Source organism: Tiliqua scincoides, chromosome 7 (assembly GCF_035046505.1).
Source record: "Tiliqua scincoides isolate rTilSci1 chromosome 7, rTilSci1.hap2, whole genome shotgun sequence".
Lineage (NCBI taxonomy): Eukaryota > Metazoa > Chordata > Lepidosauria > Squamata > Scincidae > Tiliqua > Tiliqua scincoides.
The window spans coordinates 50,820,180-50,837,864 of NC_089827.1; the positions used below are offsets into that span (position 1 = coordinate 50,820,180).

General features: G+C 43.7%; 1 protein-coding gene and 1 long non-coding RNA gene across 4 annotated transcripts in view; one reads left to right on the forward strand and one right to left on the reverse strand.

The window, feature by feature from the left end:
* APPL2 (adaptor protein, phosphotyrosine interacting with PH domain and leucine zipper 2) overlaps positions 1–11,991 on the reverse strand; it is a 35,919-nt gene extending 23,928 nt beyond the window's left edge. For both annotated transcript variants that reach the window (XM_066633865.1, XM_066633864.1), the window contains exons 1-2: positions 11,652–11,991; positions 114–212 (exon numbers count right to left, since the gene is read on the reverse strand). In XM_066633865.1, coding sequence (XP_066489962.1) covers positions 114–212; positions 11,652–11,705 — 153 coding nt within the window. In that variant the 5' untranslated portion in view covers positions 11,706–11,991. The remainder of the gene's footprint in view (positions 1–113; positions 213–11,651) is intronic.
* Positions 11,811–17,271, forward strand: LOC136657178 (uncharacterized). Of its 2 annotated transcripts, none has more exons than XR_010794741.1 (3): positions 11,811–11,922; positions 13,449–13,587; positions 16,826–17,271. It is a non-coding gene; the product is annotated as an uncharacterized lncRNA (long non-coding RNA). The 2 variants fall into 2 exon arrangements; XR_010794740.1 differs by lacking the exon at positions 11,811–11,922 and adding an exon at positions 12,061–12,279.
* The last annotated feature ends 414 nt before the right edge of the window (positions 17,272–17,685 follow it).

Sequence of the window (17,685 nt, forward strand, 5' to 3'; positions counted from 1 at the left end):
GCCTTGACACTTCTATACACATGATTCTGGATAAAGAAAGGAGCAGTTTCTTTCATTCACAGGGCTGATCAGGAATTGCTGCACTAAAAGAGAAGCCAATGCAAACTACTTACCTGAGCCCCATAGACGCGCTGCATTGCTTGAAGCAACTGATTGGTGTACTCTGTAAGCGTTCCTGCATCTTCTTCGAACACACTCAGCAAGGACCGGGTCTAATAATAATATCAATAATTTAAAAATTGGATTAAAGCTACTCCCAAATAGTAGCTTTGAGAGAGAAAAAAATAAAATTTCCAAAGAAAAACATAGTATAATAATTACTAGCAATATTCCTAGAAGACGGATATCATATAAGAGTGATTTATCAGAGATTATCAAATCTCAGCAATCAAAGCAAATCCTGTATGGAGATAAAGACTTCATTAGTAGAGCAATTTGCAGAGGTTTGCCAGACTGTTGTCCAAAAGCTGACTCAGCAAATTTTAGTTTTTAATGCTATATACACCACTAGCCCTCAGTGTCAATTCTTCCTCTAAATCCATTTCCAAAGAATAATAACCAAGTAGGCTACTATTAGCCCCGTTTTACAGATTAGAAGTTGGGATACAGTGGCATCAAAAGGTGGCTCTACATATTGTCCCCACTCTTCAATATTGAAATTAATCCCTGGCTTGGAAAGCAATTGCTTTTTCATCACATAAACTACAAACCCAATGTCTTTCATGTTATATTACAACAAGATCACCCCTGTTATGCTCCCTTAGGACTGCCTCATATAGTACAATATTAATGGGTACACGATCCATTCTTGTAGCGTACCCTGCAAAACATCAGAAGAGTCCTGACCCCACCCCTTTTAAAACTTGGGTATATGTTTTAGGAAACTAGAGCCAGCCACATTCCTCCTTAAATGTCCTGCTGGTATACATTCTGTCTGAAAAGGCACAATTTGTGAAGCCCTTTGTGGGCACAGTGCTAACTTGGTAACACCAGAGAATTCTTCACCTAGAACGTGTAAGTACTCGTAAAAACAATCTTGGATGTTCCAAGAAGAATGACTCCACAGCATTTAAGTGCTATATAATTGCTGGCTATCATTAAATAATTGCACAGGAAGTGCCTATAGGAGGCTGACTTGAGTAGTCTTCAAAAAGAGACCTTGGGCCTAGGAAGAAGCACAAAAATCCAGAGGTTTAAGGCAGATTTGTAGGATTGCTTTCTGGACCAGGCTTAGAAACAATCTCTTCTCCCAGTCCTTCCAACCTTGACAAACAAGATATTCCGTCTAGCCAGTACCAAACAAGATACTCCAATCTAATCAATACCAATCTATTAAGTTCCACCTGCCATAATTAGAAGCTGTTGCAAACTCAGAATGAGCTGTGCTTTCTGTATACAGTCCATCATGGGTGTGGCAGTTTTGCCCAAAAGAAGTGACTGACGGCAGATTGCAATATCACCCCAAGAAATAGGCAACTTGTTTGGCACTGAAAGTCACACAAGTAATACACTGAGGCCATGGCCTGATTTGGTTGGGTGAGCCGGAAAGATACACTATTTGCAATCTTATCCTAATCAAAGGCATTAAAAAAACCTTGAGTCAGCTATTGAAAGCTCTAGATGTGCAAGTTCAGAAATCACAGCTATTTAACAAATGGAAGAGCTAGACTTGATGAAAAAAGTAACAATGAAGACTGACATTGTCAGAGTTCCAAAATCCACCCGTAATTTCTACAGAAGTATCTCAGTTCTTGTTGCAAAGAAAACACACTTTTGTGTTTTTGGCACTTGTTGTAAAGAAAAAAAAAATCCCACTGATTTTAATAAGAACATAAGAAAAGCCCAACTGGATCAGGCCAAAGGCCCATTTAGTCCAGCATCCCACTTCCCACAGGGGCTCACCAGCTGCCTTTGGGAAGCCCACAAGCAAGAGAGTATGGCAATATGTTCTCTTCCGCCACTGCTCCCCTGCAACTAGTATTCAGTGGCATACCCGGAAATAGCACATAGCCATCATGACTCATAACTGGGGAGTGGCCTGTCTCAAGAATTTGTCCAATCCCCTTTTAAATACATCCAATCTAGTGGCTATCATCACTTCTTGTGAAAATGAATTCCACAGACTAATTATGAGCTATGTCACTGTTTCTCAGACTGTGGGTCGAGACCCATGAGGTGGGTTGCGAGCCAATTTCAGGTGGGTCCCCATTCATTTCAATGTTTTATTTTTAGTACATTAGATTTGATGCCAACATGGTATGTGACTGCATTTGGGCAGATCTGCACTTTTAACAGGCTACAATGTATATGCTTTTAACAATGGTAGTCAACGGGACTTATTCCTGGGTAAATGTGGATAGGATTGAAGCCTAGGATTGTTAAAAATTTTCCCTGCTTGATGATGTCACTTCCAGCCATGAAATTACTTCCAGGGTCATTCTAAAAAGTGGGTGCTGGGCTAAATGTTTGAGAACCACTGAGCTATGTGTAGTATCTCCTTTTGCCTGTTCTAAATCTCTTGCTAGTCATTTTCACTGGATGGCCCCTGCCTGAGAGGGGGAAGACAACTTCTACTGTGTATTTACACACTGCATGATTTTAAAGTCTCATTCACATCCTCTCCTTAATCACCAATTATTTTTGCAAGCTAAATAGTCTCAAATGCTGTAGACTTATCTTGTAAAAAAAAAAAAAAAAAGGTATTCCAGCCACTTTCGTCATTTCAGTTGTCCTCTTTTGCACCTTTTCTAGCTCTACATTATCTTTCCTGAGGTGTGGTGACCAGAACAGCACACAATATTTCCGATATGGCCACATCACAAATTTATATAGAACAGTGGTTCCCAAACTTTTTAGCACTGGGACCCACTTTTTAAAAAGACATTCTATTGAGACCCATCTAGGTTTACTAGACTTTTAAAAAAGGAGATCTAGAAAATAATATTTTATTTATAAGTAATAACCAGAAAAAGACCCTCAAACATTTCTCTCTCTCTATTCACACATGCTTGCAAATTCCAGGAGTTGAGGTCTTTGCAGGGTGATCAGCACCCTAATCACAGTATCTGATCTTTCCATCACTCTTTGGCAACTCACCAAAAATCAGGTCATGACTCACCAGTGGTTCCCGACCAACAGTTTGGGAACCACTGATATAGAGGTATTATAATACTGTATTAGCAATCTTCTTCTCAGTCGCTTTCCTAATGACCCCACAGCATGGAATTTGCCTTCTTCACCACCACCGTGCACTAGGTCGACATTTCCATTTCACTGAGCTATCCACTACAACCCCAAGTTCTCTCTCCTGGTTCTTCACAGTTGGGGTTTGTTGCCCCAAGATGCACCACTTCACACTTACTAATCACAAACTGCATTTGCAAACTGGTTGCCCATTCACCCAGTATGAAGAAATCTTTTTAGAGTTCTTCACAATCTGTTTAGTTCCTACCACTCTGAAACAGTTTGGTATCATTTGCAAATTTGGCCACATCACTGGTTACCCCTAATTCCAGATCATTTACAAACAAGTTAATAATATAGTCCTAATATAAATCTTTGGGAGCCCCCACTTCTTTCTTCTCTCCACTGCAAAAACTGCTCACTCATTCCTTCTTTCTGAATCCTATTCTTTAACCAGTTATCAATAAAAGAACAAGTTGTCCGAACTTTACTCAAGAGCCTTTGGTGAGGGATTTGGCAAAAGCTTTTTGAAAGTCCAAGTACACTGTGTCAGCTGGAACACTTCTATCCAAATGCCTGTTGACAGTCTCCAAGAACTCCAGAAGGTTAGTGAGGCGTAGCTTTGCAGATACCATGCTGATTCTCCTTCAGCAAGGGTCATTCTATATGCTTAACAATTTTATCCTTAATTATGCCTTTCACTAGTTTCCCTGGAACAGACATTAAACTGACCAGTTTGCAATTTAGACTGCCTCTGGATTTCTTTTTAAATTTAGTATTTCACTGGCTACCTTCCAGTTCTCTGGCAAGGAGACTGATTTAGAGGATATGTTACATACTTTTGTTTGCATACATATAAAACTATATATGCTTTGGTTCTGAAAATATAGTTGCTAGGGGACCAGAGGGCAGAATGAAAGGATTATGGCTGTGTATGACAGCAGCTGATTGATTATATGGGCTTTAAATAAATGAGTAGTGAAAATGATGGTATAACAGACCTTCACTTGACATTAGATAATCATCATACCTTATAGACATATATAAAAACCAATAAACAAAAACACCATCCTTCCTTTGCAACGGCAGTTAACCGCCTCATCTTAATAATTAGATTCAGTAAAGATGCCACTTTCATGGAATGATCTTCATTATCCCCTGAAAGGATAAACTGAATTTTTTCCAAGTCAGCCCAACCCACTCTCCTATCAAGAAGACTCTTAAGACTGAACGGACGTCCTTATAAAGGGGACAATACAGGCTCATATGTTGTAAGGATTGGATCACACCTAAAAAGCAAGCACATATTCTCACCTCCAGAGGAATTCTTCTGAATCTGCTGTATAGGACCTTCAGAGGGCATGGTGTTACTTCTTGCAAGGGAGAAAGCTCTACACTCGTTAGGGCATTTTGGAAAGTAAAAATGATACTAGATGAGCACATTCTTATTTTGCCCCTTAAATCAAAGTCAGAAATCCAAGCTAAATGTGGTGAAGCTATACATTTCAGGGTTTTACCTTGAAACCACGTCTGCAGCAGAGGTCATGTTTATTATGCAATAACTGTGACTCCCAGAACCCATTATAGTCAGCTATAATAGAAAGTGGTTTCTTATCAGGTAAAGAAAGCAACAGGAGGCAAATGAGGATGTAAATGCTTATCACTTGCTCACCACCAATGACAGTGACAACTAAGCGGCAGTTATCATTTCTGCTCAGAAATAACTAAAACAAAGAGAAGACAGAACAGGCTTTCAAATTCTGATTTGGAAATCAGCACTGTTTTTGCATTAAAGAACACATTTTTATCACCATAACCAACACACCACCACCCACAACCCACAACATTAAAGAACACATTTTTATCACCATAACCAACACACCACCACCCACAACCCACAACACCATTTACAAATTCTTGCATTTTAGTTAACACGCAAAAATTGTGGGCGAATAGTAAAACTTTGATTTTCTGATCAAAAGCTTGATTTTCCATTATAAAAGCTTAATTTACAATCAGTTTTCATAAACACTTTGCTTATGATTCATCATCAAACAGTTTTTAATGACATGCGCCCATTACAGACTTTCCTCTGAAACCTGGGAGCAGATGATGGTGTTATGTTTTTTCCTCCACATTTTGATCTCTGAGCCAACTTGAACTTGAAAAACAGATAAATTACATCCCGGTCTTTTACATGGTTACCTGGTAATAAATCCCACTGGTCTCAGATGAACTGATTCCCAAATAAGCATACTTAATATTATAATATTCAAAATCTCAATCTAGATTAATTTAAATTTGTCCACATTTTTCTTTCATTCGCTCTTTTTCCCCCCAGAAGGGTAGCTTGCAAGTTGTTTTACATGAAAGACTATATTTACAAGGATATTTGAGAAGAGAAGGTGGAGAACCAAAATTAGACCTTAAAATGTGTTTGCTTATTTGTGCATATTCATACTTTTCACCTTTTTGGGACAGGGTAGTGTAAAATCAGGTCATGGATATTATTTTGCAGAAAAATTCACCTAACACTATAAACTGCAAAGTTAAGAAATGTACAACTGTTATCAACAATTCTAGTTTTTGCCCTAATGTGTAAGTGCCCAATCCTGAACAGTGCATGCCGGCTTACTGCTGGTGTGCACTGCTGAAAATGTGCCAGAAGGCATGTTTGCAGGCCCTACCACCAGGCCTAGCGCCAGGCGGCCACCAGAGCTCCATCATTTGGCAGTTACGTGGACTGTCGAGCACCAGTGAGGTAAGTGGGGGCATGGGGGAAGGTGGGGAGGAGGCGTTCCAAGGAAAGGGGAGATGGGCGGAGGGTGGGGAGACATTCTGGGGGGAGGGAGCAGGCAGAGAGGGAGGCGGGACCAGTGAAGCTTTGCTCCACCAGATCCAGAGCCTCGGTGCCAGGCTCACCACCCAACACGGAGGCTCTTGATTCTCTGCTGACCTTTTGGTTGGCAGAGAATCAAGTAGTAGTCCCATTTCAAGTAGGCTTTACCTGGATCTTTACCCAGTTTTATACTCACTTTACCCAGGGGAAGAGGATGAAAGTCCCCTTCTCCTGAGGAGCTGCCGCCGGCTGCCTGGACCGCACAAGATGCGGCAGCAGCCATTTTCGGTGCCACTGCAACCCCACGTCCCAGGCATTGGGGTGTTAGGATTGGGCTGTTAGATGTCACTCTACACACTTTGGCGATGATCCATCCAAAGTTACATGCATTTAAATACCACTGAAATCAATGGGAAGTAAACATCTTTCTTTCTGAAATGAATAAAACTTGAAAATGCTCAACTTCAGCTGAATCATGCCACAGTATTTTTAAAGAAGACTTTATTGCTCTCATTTTTAAATAATCTCTGCAAAGTGAGGGATTAAATTCAGTAAATTAAAGTCCCTGACTATCCTTTTTATGTCAAGCTGCTCTAAACTACTGTTGAATTTTAATCCCAGAAGGTACCACTGCTACAACAGGAAACCCAGTTTGTTTCAGGTATACGTTGAAACTAACATTTATGCTGGGGTTTGTAGAGGGAAAAGCTATTTATACATCAAATGACATAGCATTACATCTGCCCTGAATAAACTGCGGTTTAACCTCTGGGAACAAAAAGGAGGAAGTGATGATCACTAACTAGGACCAATTTCCTTCTCTATGGCACAGCAGCTGGGGGCAGAAATATGGAGACTCTGATCTTGATGTTATCAACTACGTATATTAAACCTTTGCAGAATGGCAACCAAGCAACACAGCTGTTAAAAAAACATAGTTCACAAGACATTATTCATCCTGAAAAATGTTGGGTGTAACAAACTTGACATGTGTGTGTGTGGGGGGGGAGATTTCCTATGTGTTTTCTTCGTGGCTCTATTAAATTCATACACCTGAATTCAGAATCATTTTTACTGATAATGGGAGCCTTGATTAACTGATAGAAATCAAAAAGAGGTCCTCTAGAGCAGTGTTTCTCAAACTGTGGGTCAGGACCCACTAGGTGGGTCGCGAACAATTTCAGGTGGGTCCCTACTCATTTCAATATTTTATTTTTAATATATTAGACTTGATACTACCATGGTATGTGACTGCATTTGAGGAAATGTTACTGACCTATACTTTTAACAAGCTACTATGTATATTCTTTTAACAATGATATTAAATGGGACTTACTCCTGGGTAAGTGTGGGTAGGATTGCAGCCTGTTAACAATGTTCCTGTTTGATGATGTCACTGCCGGTCATGACATCACTTCTGGTGGGTCCTGACAGATTCTCGTTCTAAAAAGTGGGTCCCAGTGCTAAATGCATGAGAACCACTGCTCTGGAGAAAAACTGGCAGATTGTAAAAATAGTTCTCAACATGGTTTCATTTATCCAAGTGTTTAGTATACTGTATACCCCATTTCAAAGGCTTAGGGCAGGGGTGCCCAAACCCCGGCCCGGGGGCCACTTGCGGCCCTCGAGGTCTCTCAATGCGGCCCTCAGGGAACCCCCAGTCTCCAATGAGCTTCTGGCCCTCCAGAGATTTGTTGAAGCCCGTACTGGCCCAATGCAACTTCTCTCAGCGTGAGGGCGACTGTTTGACCTTTCGTGTGAGCTGTGGGATGAGAGCTCCCTCCACTACTTGCTCTTTCACATCTGTGATGCAGTAGTGGCAGCAAAGGAAAGGCCAACTTTGCTTTGTGCAAGGCCTTTTATAGGCATTGAGCTATTGCAAGACCTTTATTCATTCATATAAGTTCATCTTTAATATATTCATTTATGTAAACTTATGTAAATTTATTCAAATTTTCAATGTAAATTAATTCTTTTTTTCCCCCGGCCCCCGACACAGTGTCAGAGAGCTGATGTGGCCCTCCTGCCAAAAACTTTGGACACCCCTGGCTTAGGGCATAAAACCAAACTGAACAAAAAAGACCAATTAAAATCAGTTTTAAAACTAAGACCCAACCTCTATAACAGTGTTTCCCAATCTGTGAGTTGGGACCCACCAGTGGGTTGCAAGCTGATTTTTGGTGGGTCATGAAATGTTTTTGAAATACTAAAAAAAAAATTGCAAGCACATTTGCCTAGAAGAAAATTGGTAGCTGGAATGCTAACCTGTGGTATGAGGTAGTCTTCATATCCCCAAATTAAAATATCATGTTTTTTAATTTTCTCTAGTAATTAGCACAAACCCAGTTTCAGCCTTTTGTCTGGCCTGGAAATTCCTAACTTCACATTTTGCTTTCCAGTTCAGCCTTCTGAGTACACTGGAAAGGTTTTGGGGAACAGTTCTTAGGGAGTTTCTAAGGACTCCATTACTAGAGAGAATCTAGCAAATGTCTACACACACATAAACTATACTTAAAGTGTCTAGCAGCTTCGGAAGCACAGGGCCCCAATTACTATCAATTATTTAGTAAAATATTTCTTTCTAGATCTCCTTTTATTTGTTCCCGTGGGTCATGATAGGCTGTCCTTTTAAAAAGTGGGTCCGTCCCAGTGCAAAAACGTTTGGGAAGCACTGCTCTATACCATCTTTTTTGTGGTTAGTCCAAATTACTAGGGCTTGGAACCTGTTTATACATTGACAGGATCGAGAGAAATATTTTTTCCCTAGACTGCATTCATCTCAGACTGGATAGGTGGCATTTTTAAGTGCTTCCTCAAAGGAAAAAGAAATATTTGTACACAATGAAATTGCATGTCAGGGAGAAGTCTCAACCAAACCCTTCTCCCAAATATACTAGTTTCTACATGGCAGGAGCTGTTTTAGTTGAGGGCGCATTCAGACATGCAAGAGTCCCCTCTGCAACCTGAAGCAATATAATCAAGGGAAAACACACATTATGGCATCATTTTGCTGAGAGCATCAATTTGTTTGCACTCTGCACTTCAGAGTGCAAACAGGAGAATGCTTTGTAAGGATCCAGAAAAAAATAATGGGGTGAACACAGAGTTAGCCCCATAGTTTCACAGTTCCGTGGAGCTTCTGTAGATCTTGGTGGATAAGAGAGGTAACCGGAAAAGAAATTCTTCTCTGGCTCACTTGACTGAAGAAAATCAGACCCTGTAGTTTCTTTTTTCAGGCAGGAAGACTTGTTACGAACCTGAACACAGTCAGATCATATTAAGTTCCAAGAGAACTCAATAACACTCAGAATTGAGTGTACAGGTTAGCATTCAGTCTCTTTCAATGAGGAATGCCCTCAACTCCAGCAATTGGACCCATCTCCCTGTGAGTTCCCTAAAGAAACAGAGCAACTGCAGCCCATGTTTTTTAAGTACTGGGCCACCTCCTCTGTTTTGCATGCTGCACCAATCAGCAGTCAGGCTTCTGAGCACCAGCATCCATTTAGATGAGTCACATGACGCCTACATCTTTTCCATTGAACCGAAAAGCCCTTTTGTGGTACAGACTTTCTCTGGAAAAGATCCCAAAGTGTCAGAAGAGGGGGAGGGGGCTGCTTGCTAGTGAAACCTCCCTTTCAAACACCTTAACAGGAGTGTAAAAAAGTACAACCATGTTACAACAACAGAACCATTGCCTAGAGAGGAGGCAGCCTTCTGCACACTGGATTAACCCCTCCCCCCATTTCATATGCTTTGAAAAATCCACAGACAACACATATAGATTCTCTAATATAGGTTTTTAATTGTGGGGTTTTAATAATTCACTCTGATGTTCAAAATCTTAAAATTTATGTTATGTTTATACAATACAGTCTAATATCAGGCATAAAAATCACAGGCATTACAGCACTGTACTCTCTTTTTCCTTTACCCAAATTTCAAGGTGAGGAACCTCCAGTACACCTCCCTGGTAGAAATGTCCTTGATGTGTCATAGTGGAGTCCCACACACCTGGAATGTTAAAGCTACTTCCTGTCTCCTCCACCTTCCCCCAAAGCTCATCAATATTTCCAAAGTACTTTGTATAATAATAACCACTGCACAATATCTAACCCTCCCTTGCTCTCCAACTACTGTATAATACATGAGGACAATATAATGTTTTAAACACCGCCATATGGAATGCAGTATCTCAACAGACTACAAAGGCAGTGTGCAATGGGGATTTTCCCCCCTTTTAGACAACCCAGATTCCCTTACTCATCAAATAACTGCCCCACAAAGCCTGGTGCTTTTCCCATTTTGCCCAGCTAAATCCTTCTCTGCCCCCCCCCTTTGTGTGTGAGATTGATTTGGGGTGATTTGCTTAACTTATGGCCTGATAAAGTATTTTGATGAACTTGAAAGGTTTTGTAGCCTTTTAGATTATTCTTTTAACGTTAATACCCTATCAACATAAAATATTCATAAACTCAAAATATTTATGCATAAGCCAGCAGTTCACAAACTGGGAGTCATGGCTCCCCTGGTGAGCAGCTGACACCAGCCAGGGAAACCACAGAACCCTTGCAAAAAAATCTGCTGCCCTATACAATTTATAGAATTGTACCCCTAATGGGGAGCCCATGGCCAATGGCCCAGTAGGTGAAGGGAGCCACCAGTTTGGGAATCACTGGTAGAAGCCTTAAGGTACAATTGCCACCTTTTCACTTGTACTCCTTGATGTTCCACAGATCAGGTACTAGATCTGATCTGGCTCTAGAATGGATAATCACCAAAAAGCACAGATTTTCAACCTTTTTCATTTCAGGGCACACTGACAATGTACTGAAATTGTCAAAGCGAACCATCAGTTTTTTGGACAATTGACAAGGCACACCATGCTGCCCGTGGGGGAGGGGGTCTCACACCTCCCAATGGCCTTCCTAAAAATGACCCTCCCCAAAACTCCTTTGGCACACCTGCAAACCATTCACAGCACACCGGTGTGCCATGGCACAGTGGCTGAAAATAGCTGCCCTACAGCCTATTCAGAACAGGAATCCTTCTCCTTTACAACCCCATTTGAACAAACACACAATTCGCTCACAGGTTTGCTTTCATGCAGCCAGAAACCTGATCCATCTAAGAGGATGCACAGTTGGCTGTGCTAAATGCCTTAGAGCCCAATTCTAGGCTTGTCTACTCCTGTTGTGTTCTGTGGGGTTTACTCCCATGAAAATGTAGCTAAGATTGCAGCCTCAGAGCCCAATCCTATGCAAGTCTACTCAGAAGTAAGTCTCCTTAGAGTCAGCAGGGCTTACTCCCAGGTAGGTGTGGACAGGATGGCAGCCTCAGAGCCCAATCCCATGCAAGTCTACTCAGAAGTAAGTCTCCTTAGAGTCAGCAGGGCTTACTCCCAGCTAAGTGTGGACAGAATGGCAGCCTCAGAGCCCAATCCACCTGCAAGTCTACTCAGAAGGAAGTCCCCTTAGAGTCAGCAGGTGAGTGTGGACAGGATCGCAGCCTTCTTCTGGGTGGCTGACATTCCTCCTGCCCCGCCAGCAGGATGCAGGATGCAGTTTTGGCCCGCGATGGGCGAGGACTGCGCCAGCCCAGAGCCCCCCAACTCCCGCAGCCGCCCTCCTACCTGAGGACTATCCTGCAAAGCCTCCTCGAGGCGCAGCTTGTCGACGGCGGGCATGGTCTGGCTGCGGCCAGAGAAGAGGGCAGCTGGCTGAATTCCTGCTGCCAGAGCCAGAGCCAGCGCGGCTGAGCAGGCGCAGGCGCTCCAGCGGACACGTCTTGTTTTGATGCCCAGCAGCCGGCGAAGGGGACCGAGCGGAGCTTCTCCCTTCCTGCGCCGCGGGGGGAGGAAGAGGGAGGGATGCAGGCAGGTTGCACGGCGGAGGAGCGCCCAGGTGAGCACAGGTAGCCGCCCGCAGCCTGTTGCGCAGCCAGGCAGCCCAGCCAAGACCGCTCCCCCTGGTTCCTGTCCCTGGGAGGAAGAGGAGGAGAGCAACAAGAGGGGTGGCGCTGTGGATCTGCTTGCCTGCCTGCCTGCCGTCCTATGCCTGCTTTCCTAGGAGCCAGCTCCATTGAACTCAATGGGACTTACTTCTGAGTAGACATGCCTGGGCTTGGGCTTCATTGCAAACTCCAGAGGGATGCTGGCCGTGTTCACGTCTCGGGACACTACAGTGGCCGCTCAGTGAACATTGCACCGCAAAGGACAAGCAAAAGACGCACAGCCCAATCCTTTCCACACTTTCCTGGGAGTAAGCCCCATTGACTTTAATGAGACTTACTTCTGAGTAGACATGCATAGGCTTGGGCTGGCAGAGGGGTTTATTTTGGGGGTGATCAAGATGGAATGAGCAGCTATTTTCAACCTTTTTCATCTCAGGCCCACCATCAGCTTTTTGATACTTGACAAGGCACACTGGGGGGGGGGCTCACACACACCCCCAATGGCCCCAATAATAAATGACCTTTCTCCAAATTTCTGCAGCACACTTGCAGACCATTCATGCTGAAAAAACGCTGGTCTACAGTATCTACCTGCTAGAATCCCTGGAATGGGATGATCACCAGCACAGGAAGTGCCCATTGATGCTGGGCAAATTTTATGTTCCAATTTTTTTAATCTGTTACTGATTTCTTTAACTAGTGTGTAATGAGTCGGTGGAACTCCTTGCCACAGGATGTGGTCCAGGCACCTTTCAAAGAAAGGGGACTAGAAGAAAAGTCCATCACAGGTTACAAGCCATGATGGGTATGTTAGCAACCTCCTGGTTTGAGAAGTAGGTGACCTCAGAATGCCAGGTGCAAGGGAGTGCAACCAAGATGCAGGTCTCTTGTTGGTTTGCGTGCTCCCTGAGATATCTGGTGGGCCACTGTGAGATACAGGAAGCTGAACTAGACAGGCTTTTGGCCTGATAAAGCAGGGCTCTTCTTACGTTTATATTCTACCTTCCCTGCATCATGGAACTCAAGATGGTGTATGCCTTAACAGTTTTCAACAACTGTGTTCAGGATGACCAGCTGTAGTGGAGGATTGAGTGCTTATACCTTGCACCATTTTGGTATAGAGGCAATTTTGGCAGGTGCAGCTCAACATGGAAAGGTTTAAAAAGCTTCACTTGCCAAAATTCTCTCATCTATTCAATGATTAAGGGTGCAATCCTAACCCCTTATATCAGTGCTTTCCAGTCAGTGGGACGTGTGCTGCATCCTGCAGTTGGGTGTCACTCACGGAGGCCTCCTCAAAGTAAGGGAATGTTTGTTCCCTTACCTCAGAGCTGCATTGCCCTTATGTCAGTTAGGGTTGCACCCTAAGGTATATAGGCACTCTATTCTCCATTGTATCTGGCCACCCAGACTCTGTTGTACTCACAATCAAGAATTACCAGATTTTTGTCATAGCAGAAATGCTAATTCTTTACAGGTTCATGGTGGACAGGAATCTTTCCCAACAGACAGCCCAATCCTGAGCTGCCAGGGGCTGCGGCCGGACCCTGCGCCTCCAGGGCTACCACGGGAGGCACCTTAGAAGAAGGGACTTTCATCTCCTTCTCCCAAGTAAGGTAAGCAGTCCCACGATGGGCTGCAGCCCTACACGAGTGCCTTGGATCCTGCGGAGCAGAGCTCCGCAGACCCACCTCCCATCCCTCCCCCAGGTACACCTCTAGCCTGCCCCCTCCCCGCATCACACCTCCCCGTCACGCCTCCCCCTGCCCTCTCTTTGCCCCCCACCAGCCTCTCCCCTCCCCGGAACGCCTCCTCCCTGCCCCGTCCCCGCCTACCGTGCTGCAGCTCGGTGGTCCGGGAGACCGCCGAGCCGTGGAGGCGACCGCCCCACTGTAGCCCAGCACCAGCTGGCGTTGAGCTAGCATGGGCAGGAGCCCAGCGGTGAGGCTCACAAACATGCCTTACGGCACGTTTGCTACAGTACTCGATGGCATGGAGCCATGCCGTTGAGCACAGGATTGGGATCAGAGATGTTTCAATGGGAAGATAATCATTTCAAGGTACCCTTGAAAAAAGGCCAAAAGGTGGCAATTCTATTAGTAGCAAATTGTTAAAGGTTGATTTTGTTCACCCTTTTAATAGCTGATGACATTGAAACTGATTCTAATCTTCTAACCTTAATTTAATTATTGAATGTAAATAGTGCTTGTAAATTCAAATTAACTAATATAATATAATTAATATAGAGTAGCATAATTTTACATCCGTGTTGTTTGCCAAGCAGAATTCTGTATATTTTTAAATAATATTTTTAGCATGCCTTCCAACTATATTCTCCACCCCCCCCCCCCCCACTGTTTGAACAAGTTGCTGGTGTGTACTGTTATCATGGGTGTGTCCATCCCATATTGGGCTGCTGTAATACCAACTTTCTTAGAGGCCAAGTCAAACAACTTTGCTGTTGTAGACTGAGCTCTGAACTAATGAAAGTTATATTGTGTTTCGTTTATATGAAATACAGTTCCATGAGATCTAAAAAAAATGTTTTGTTGATAATAGGAAAAATTCAATTTTTGAAATTTAAGATCACCAGAATTCTTTAATAGGCTAATGGGAAGCAGCTTGCTCATATCATTTACTTGCGATCCCACAATAACAAGTTTAATGGGAAAGTAGTATATGCATTTTCCTATGACAGATGATAGACAGGATACCTTGCACTGTTTGTAATGTGTCATAGTCTTTATTTCTTACACCTCTGCAACTGTTGTGTGATGAAGTCTTCAGTTCCAGTCAGATCCAGTTCAGTTCCTTAGTTAGCAGTACATAGCACCAGGTTGTTGCCTAGGGAAGGGTGGTATAGAAATCTTCTAAATTAATAAAGAATACATCTCACTGAACTCAGCAAGACTTATTTCTGAGTAAATATGAATAGCACTATATATTATTAGTTATATTTTGCTGATGGGAACTGAAGTTTTAGGGATTGGGAGAAGGCAACTGGAATATAAACAGGCTGCGGTTCTCTTGTAACCAGGATTTGGAGCTAGAGTTTGAACCTTAGTAGCAAACCCTGGGTCATATTAACTATGGTTAACATCAGTGTCAATGTGATGCTTAACCATGGTTGAGGCCAGTGGGAGAAAAAAGGGAGGAATTTGTGTATGAGGAAGAAGGGGCTGCAATCCTACTGGCTACTCTTGATTTTTTAACCAGAAATTAAGAAATTTAAGAAATTTCCAGAATAACACTTGCATAGACCCATCTAAGGAACCAGGGTCAATAAAAATTGAGGCAGATCTTTCATAGCACTTGTTCAACAGAGTTGGGAAAACTTGTAAAATCTGTTTGAAATAAGCTTCATTAATTATAGGCACAGCGTCTCTAGCTACAGGATGTTGCTTCAGGGCTTATGTAGCTTTGACATTGATTAATATTGCATATGAAGTTTGGGATGTGACCCTTTAACCAGGCATGCTCTGCCAGTGCTGAATTTGAACACTCTGTTCCAGTCTCTTAATTAATTTCATAAAAAATGTTGCCCTCATTTCACTTTGCCCATCTTAGGAACGAAGCTGTGCGACAACAAAGGGAGGCAGCTAGTCTCATAAAATATCAGCTATGTAACGGGCTCAGGCTTTTTGAAAAATGCCACTGGGGTGGATTTTAAATGCTAATAACTGCATTTCAGAGCAGTTTAGGATAAATATATGTGTGACATGAAGAAATGGTGAGTGAGAGTTATCTGGCTTGCTCTTTTTTCTTATCAGACTTAAAACACAGTGTCTGAATTTGATCAGTGTATTGTGGCTGGTGCCTGCACCAAAGAGAAGATCATAGCCCTATGGCCTGATTTACATTTATAGCATAGGCATGCCTTATACTTAAACACCTCGAAGTATAGGGTGTTTCAGGTGATTAAGGATTATAGTCTAAGGGCTCAATCCTATCCTGTGCTGGAACAGGCAAGCCAGGAGACTTGCGCTGTATCCAGTGCAGGACAGGTGCCAAAAGCAACTCAGCCAGAGGCATGGGGAAACTTTCCCCTTACCTCTGAGTAAGGCGCCTTCTCTCCTATGGGTCTCTTTGGACTTGCGCCACCTCTTGAGAACTCCAATCTCCCTGGGAACAGGGGTTGGAATCTGGCATAACTGCCAGATCCCAACCCCACCTCCTGCTCCCCACTTGCCTGCCCTCAGGGCAGCCCTCCCCCACCCAGGAACACCTCCCTCCCGCCTCCTCCCCACCTACCTCAGAGCCTTGCATTGGCCCAGCCAGGCTGACGCAAGATTCGGTGCCTCTGTGTGCTGGCTGAGCCTTATAGCACATTTGTGACCCTCCTGGGATGGCATAAGAGACTTGCGCCGGCCCAAGCCTGGTTCAGGATTGCACCCTTACAGAACACAATGGGCTGAACAGGGCCAGCCTTAGGGCAATCTGACCAATTGAGCCAAATTGGGCCCCATGTCTGGGGTGGCCACTAGGGTGGCGAGTGGAGTGCATGTAGCTGCAACCAGCATCTTGCTCTGTAGCTGATACTCTGGCATGGAATCTTCCATGCCAAAGTGTCATGAGGAGAACATCACTGCTGGACAGCCCTCCCTCCCGCCTGCTTATGGGTTGAATTGGCTTGAAATCCCCCTTGCAGAAGCAGTTGGCAGTGACATTACTGTCATGTGCCTCACCACTGCCACTCATCCAGACGAGTGGGGAGGGGGCCTGTGGGGGTGAGTGGAGGGGTTGGAAAAAAATGTTTTGCATTGGGCCCTGCAGCTCCTAAAGCCAGTGTAATGGAAGATCAGAAGATCATCAGGTGGATGATGTGGTGTTGACAGTGATTCCATGTTTTGACAGCTGGTTGACAGCTCTGGGAAGGGCAGGGCTGGCTCCACAGCTGTAATCAATCAAGGCCAATGGATACCTAGATGGACACCTGAGCTTCATTTGACCTTGATGGGACTTTGAAGAGGCTAACAAGGTAGCTCACAGGTGAGCTGCATTTTGGATTATGAGACATCCAAGGATAAAAGGCAGCTTTAGAAGCAGCAAAGTTAACCTGACCAAGAGCTACATGACCCATACCTATGGGAGAAAGGGACTGCTAGGACTCTGCTGGAGGACACAGAAGAGAGGACTGCCAGGACACTGCTGGAGAGGACACTGCGGGGGCTCTGCTGCAGAAGACTGGACTGTGCTTTGGAGACCATGAACTTGGACTGGAGGTTTCAGACCTTTACCCACTGAGTTAAGAGGAGTTTTGGGGAGGGAAAGCCTCTGGACAAGAGGACTTGCAGGGAGTGTATGTGTTTGTAGCAATAAATTCTTGTTAATTGCTCAACTGATAAGGAGTTCTGTTCATTTCTTTGCACACCACAGCTGTTCTTGGAAAAGGAGGGTGTTAATTAGCCAAAAAATGGGCATTAGAAGGGAGTTGGAATATTTGGACCAGACAAATTGGCGTAGTTGGTAGGATAGGGAAAATCAGACAAGACAAATTGGCATAGTCAATTGGGATAGGACAGCCGGCCCTACTTCTAAGTAAATAACATCATTTTGAAACAGCTCTACTTATACCAAGTCAGTTCTCAGTTTCTATATTGTTGACACTATGGTCGACTGACTACTTCTGCAGGATTTCAGCCAGGAATTTTATTCTGCCCTAAGTGGAGATGAAACCTGGTTTTTTTTTTGCATGCAATGCAGGTAATCCACCA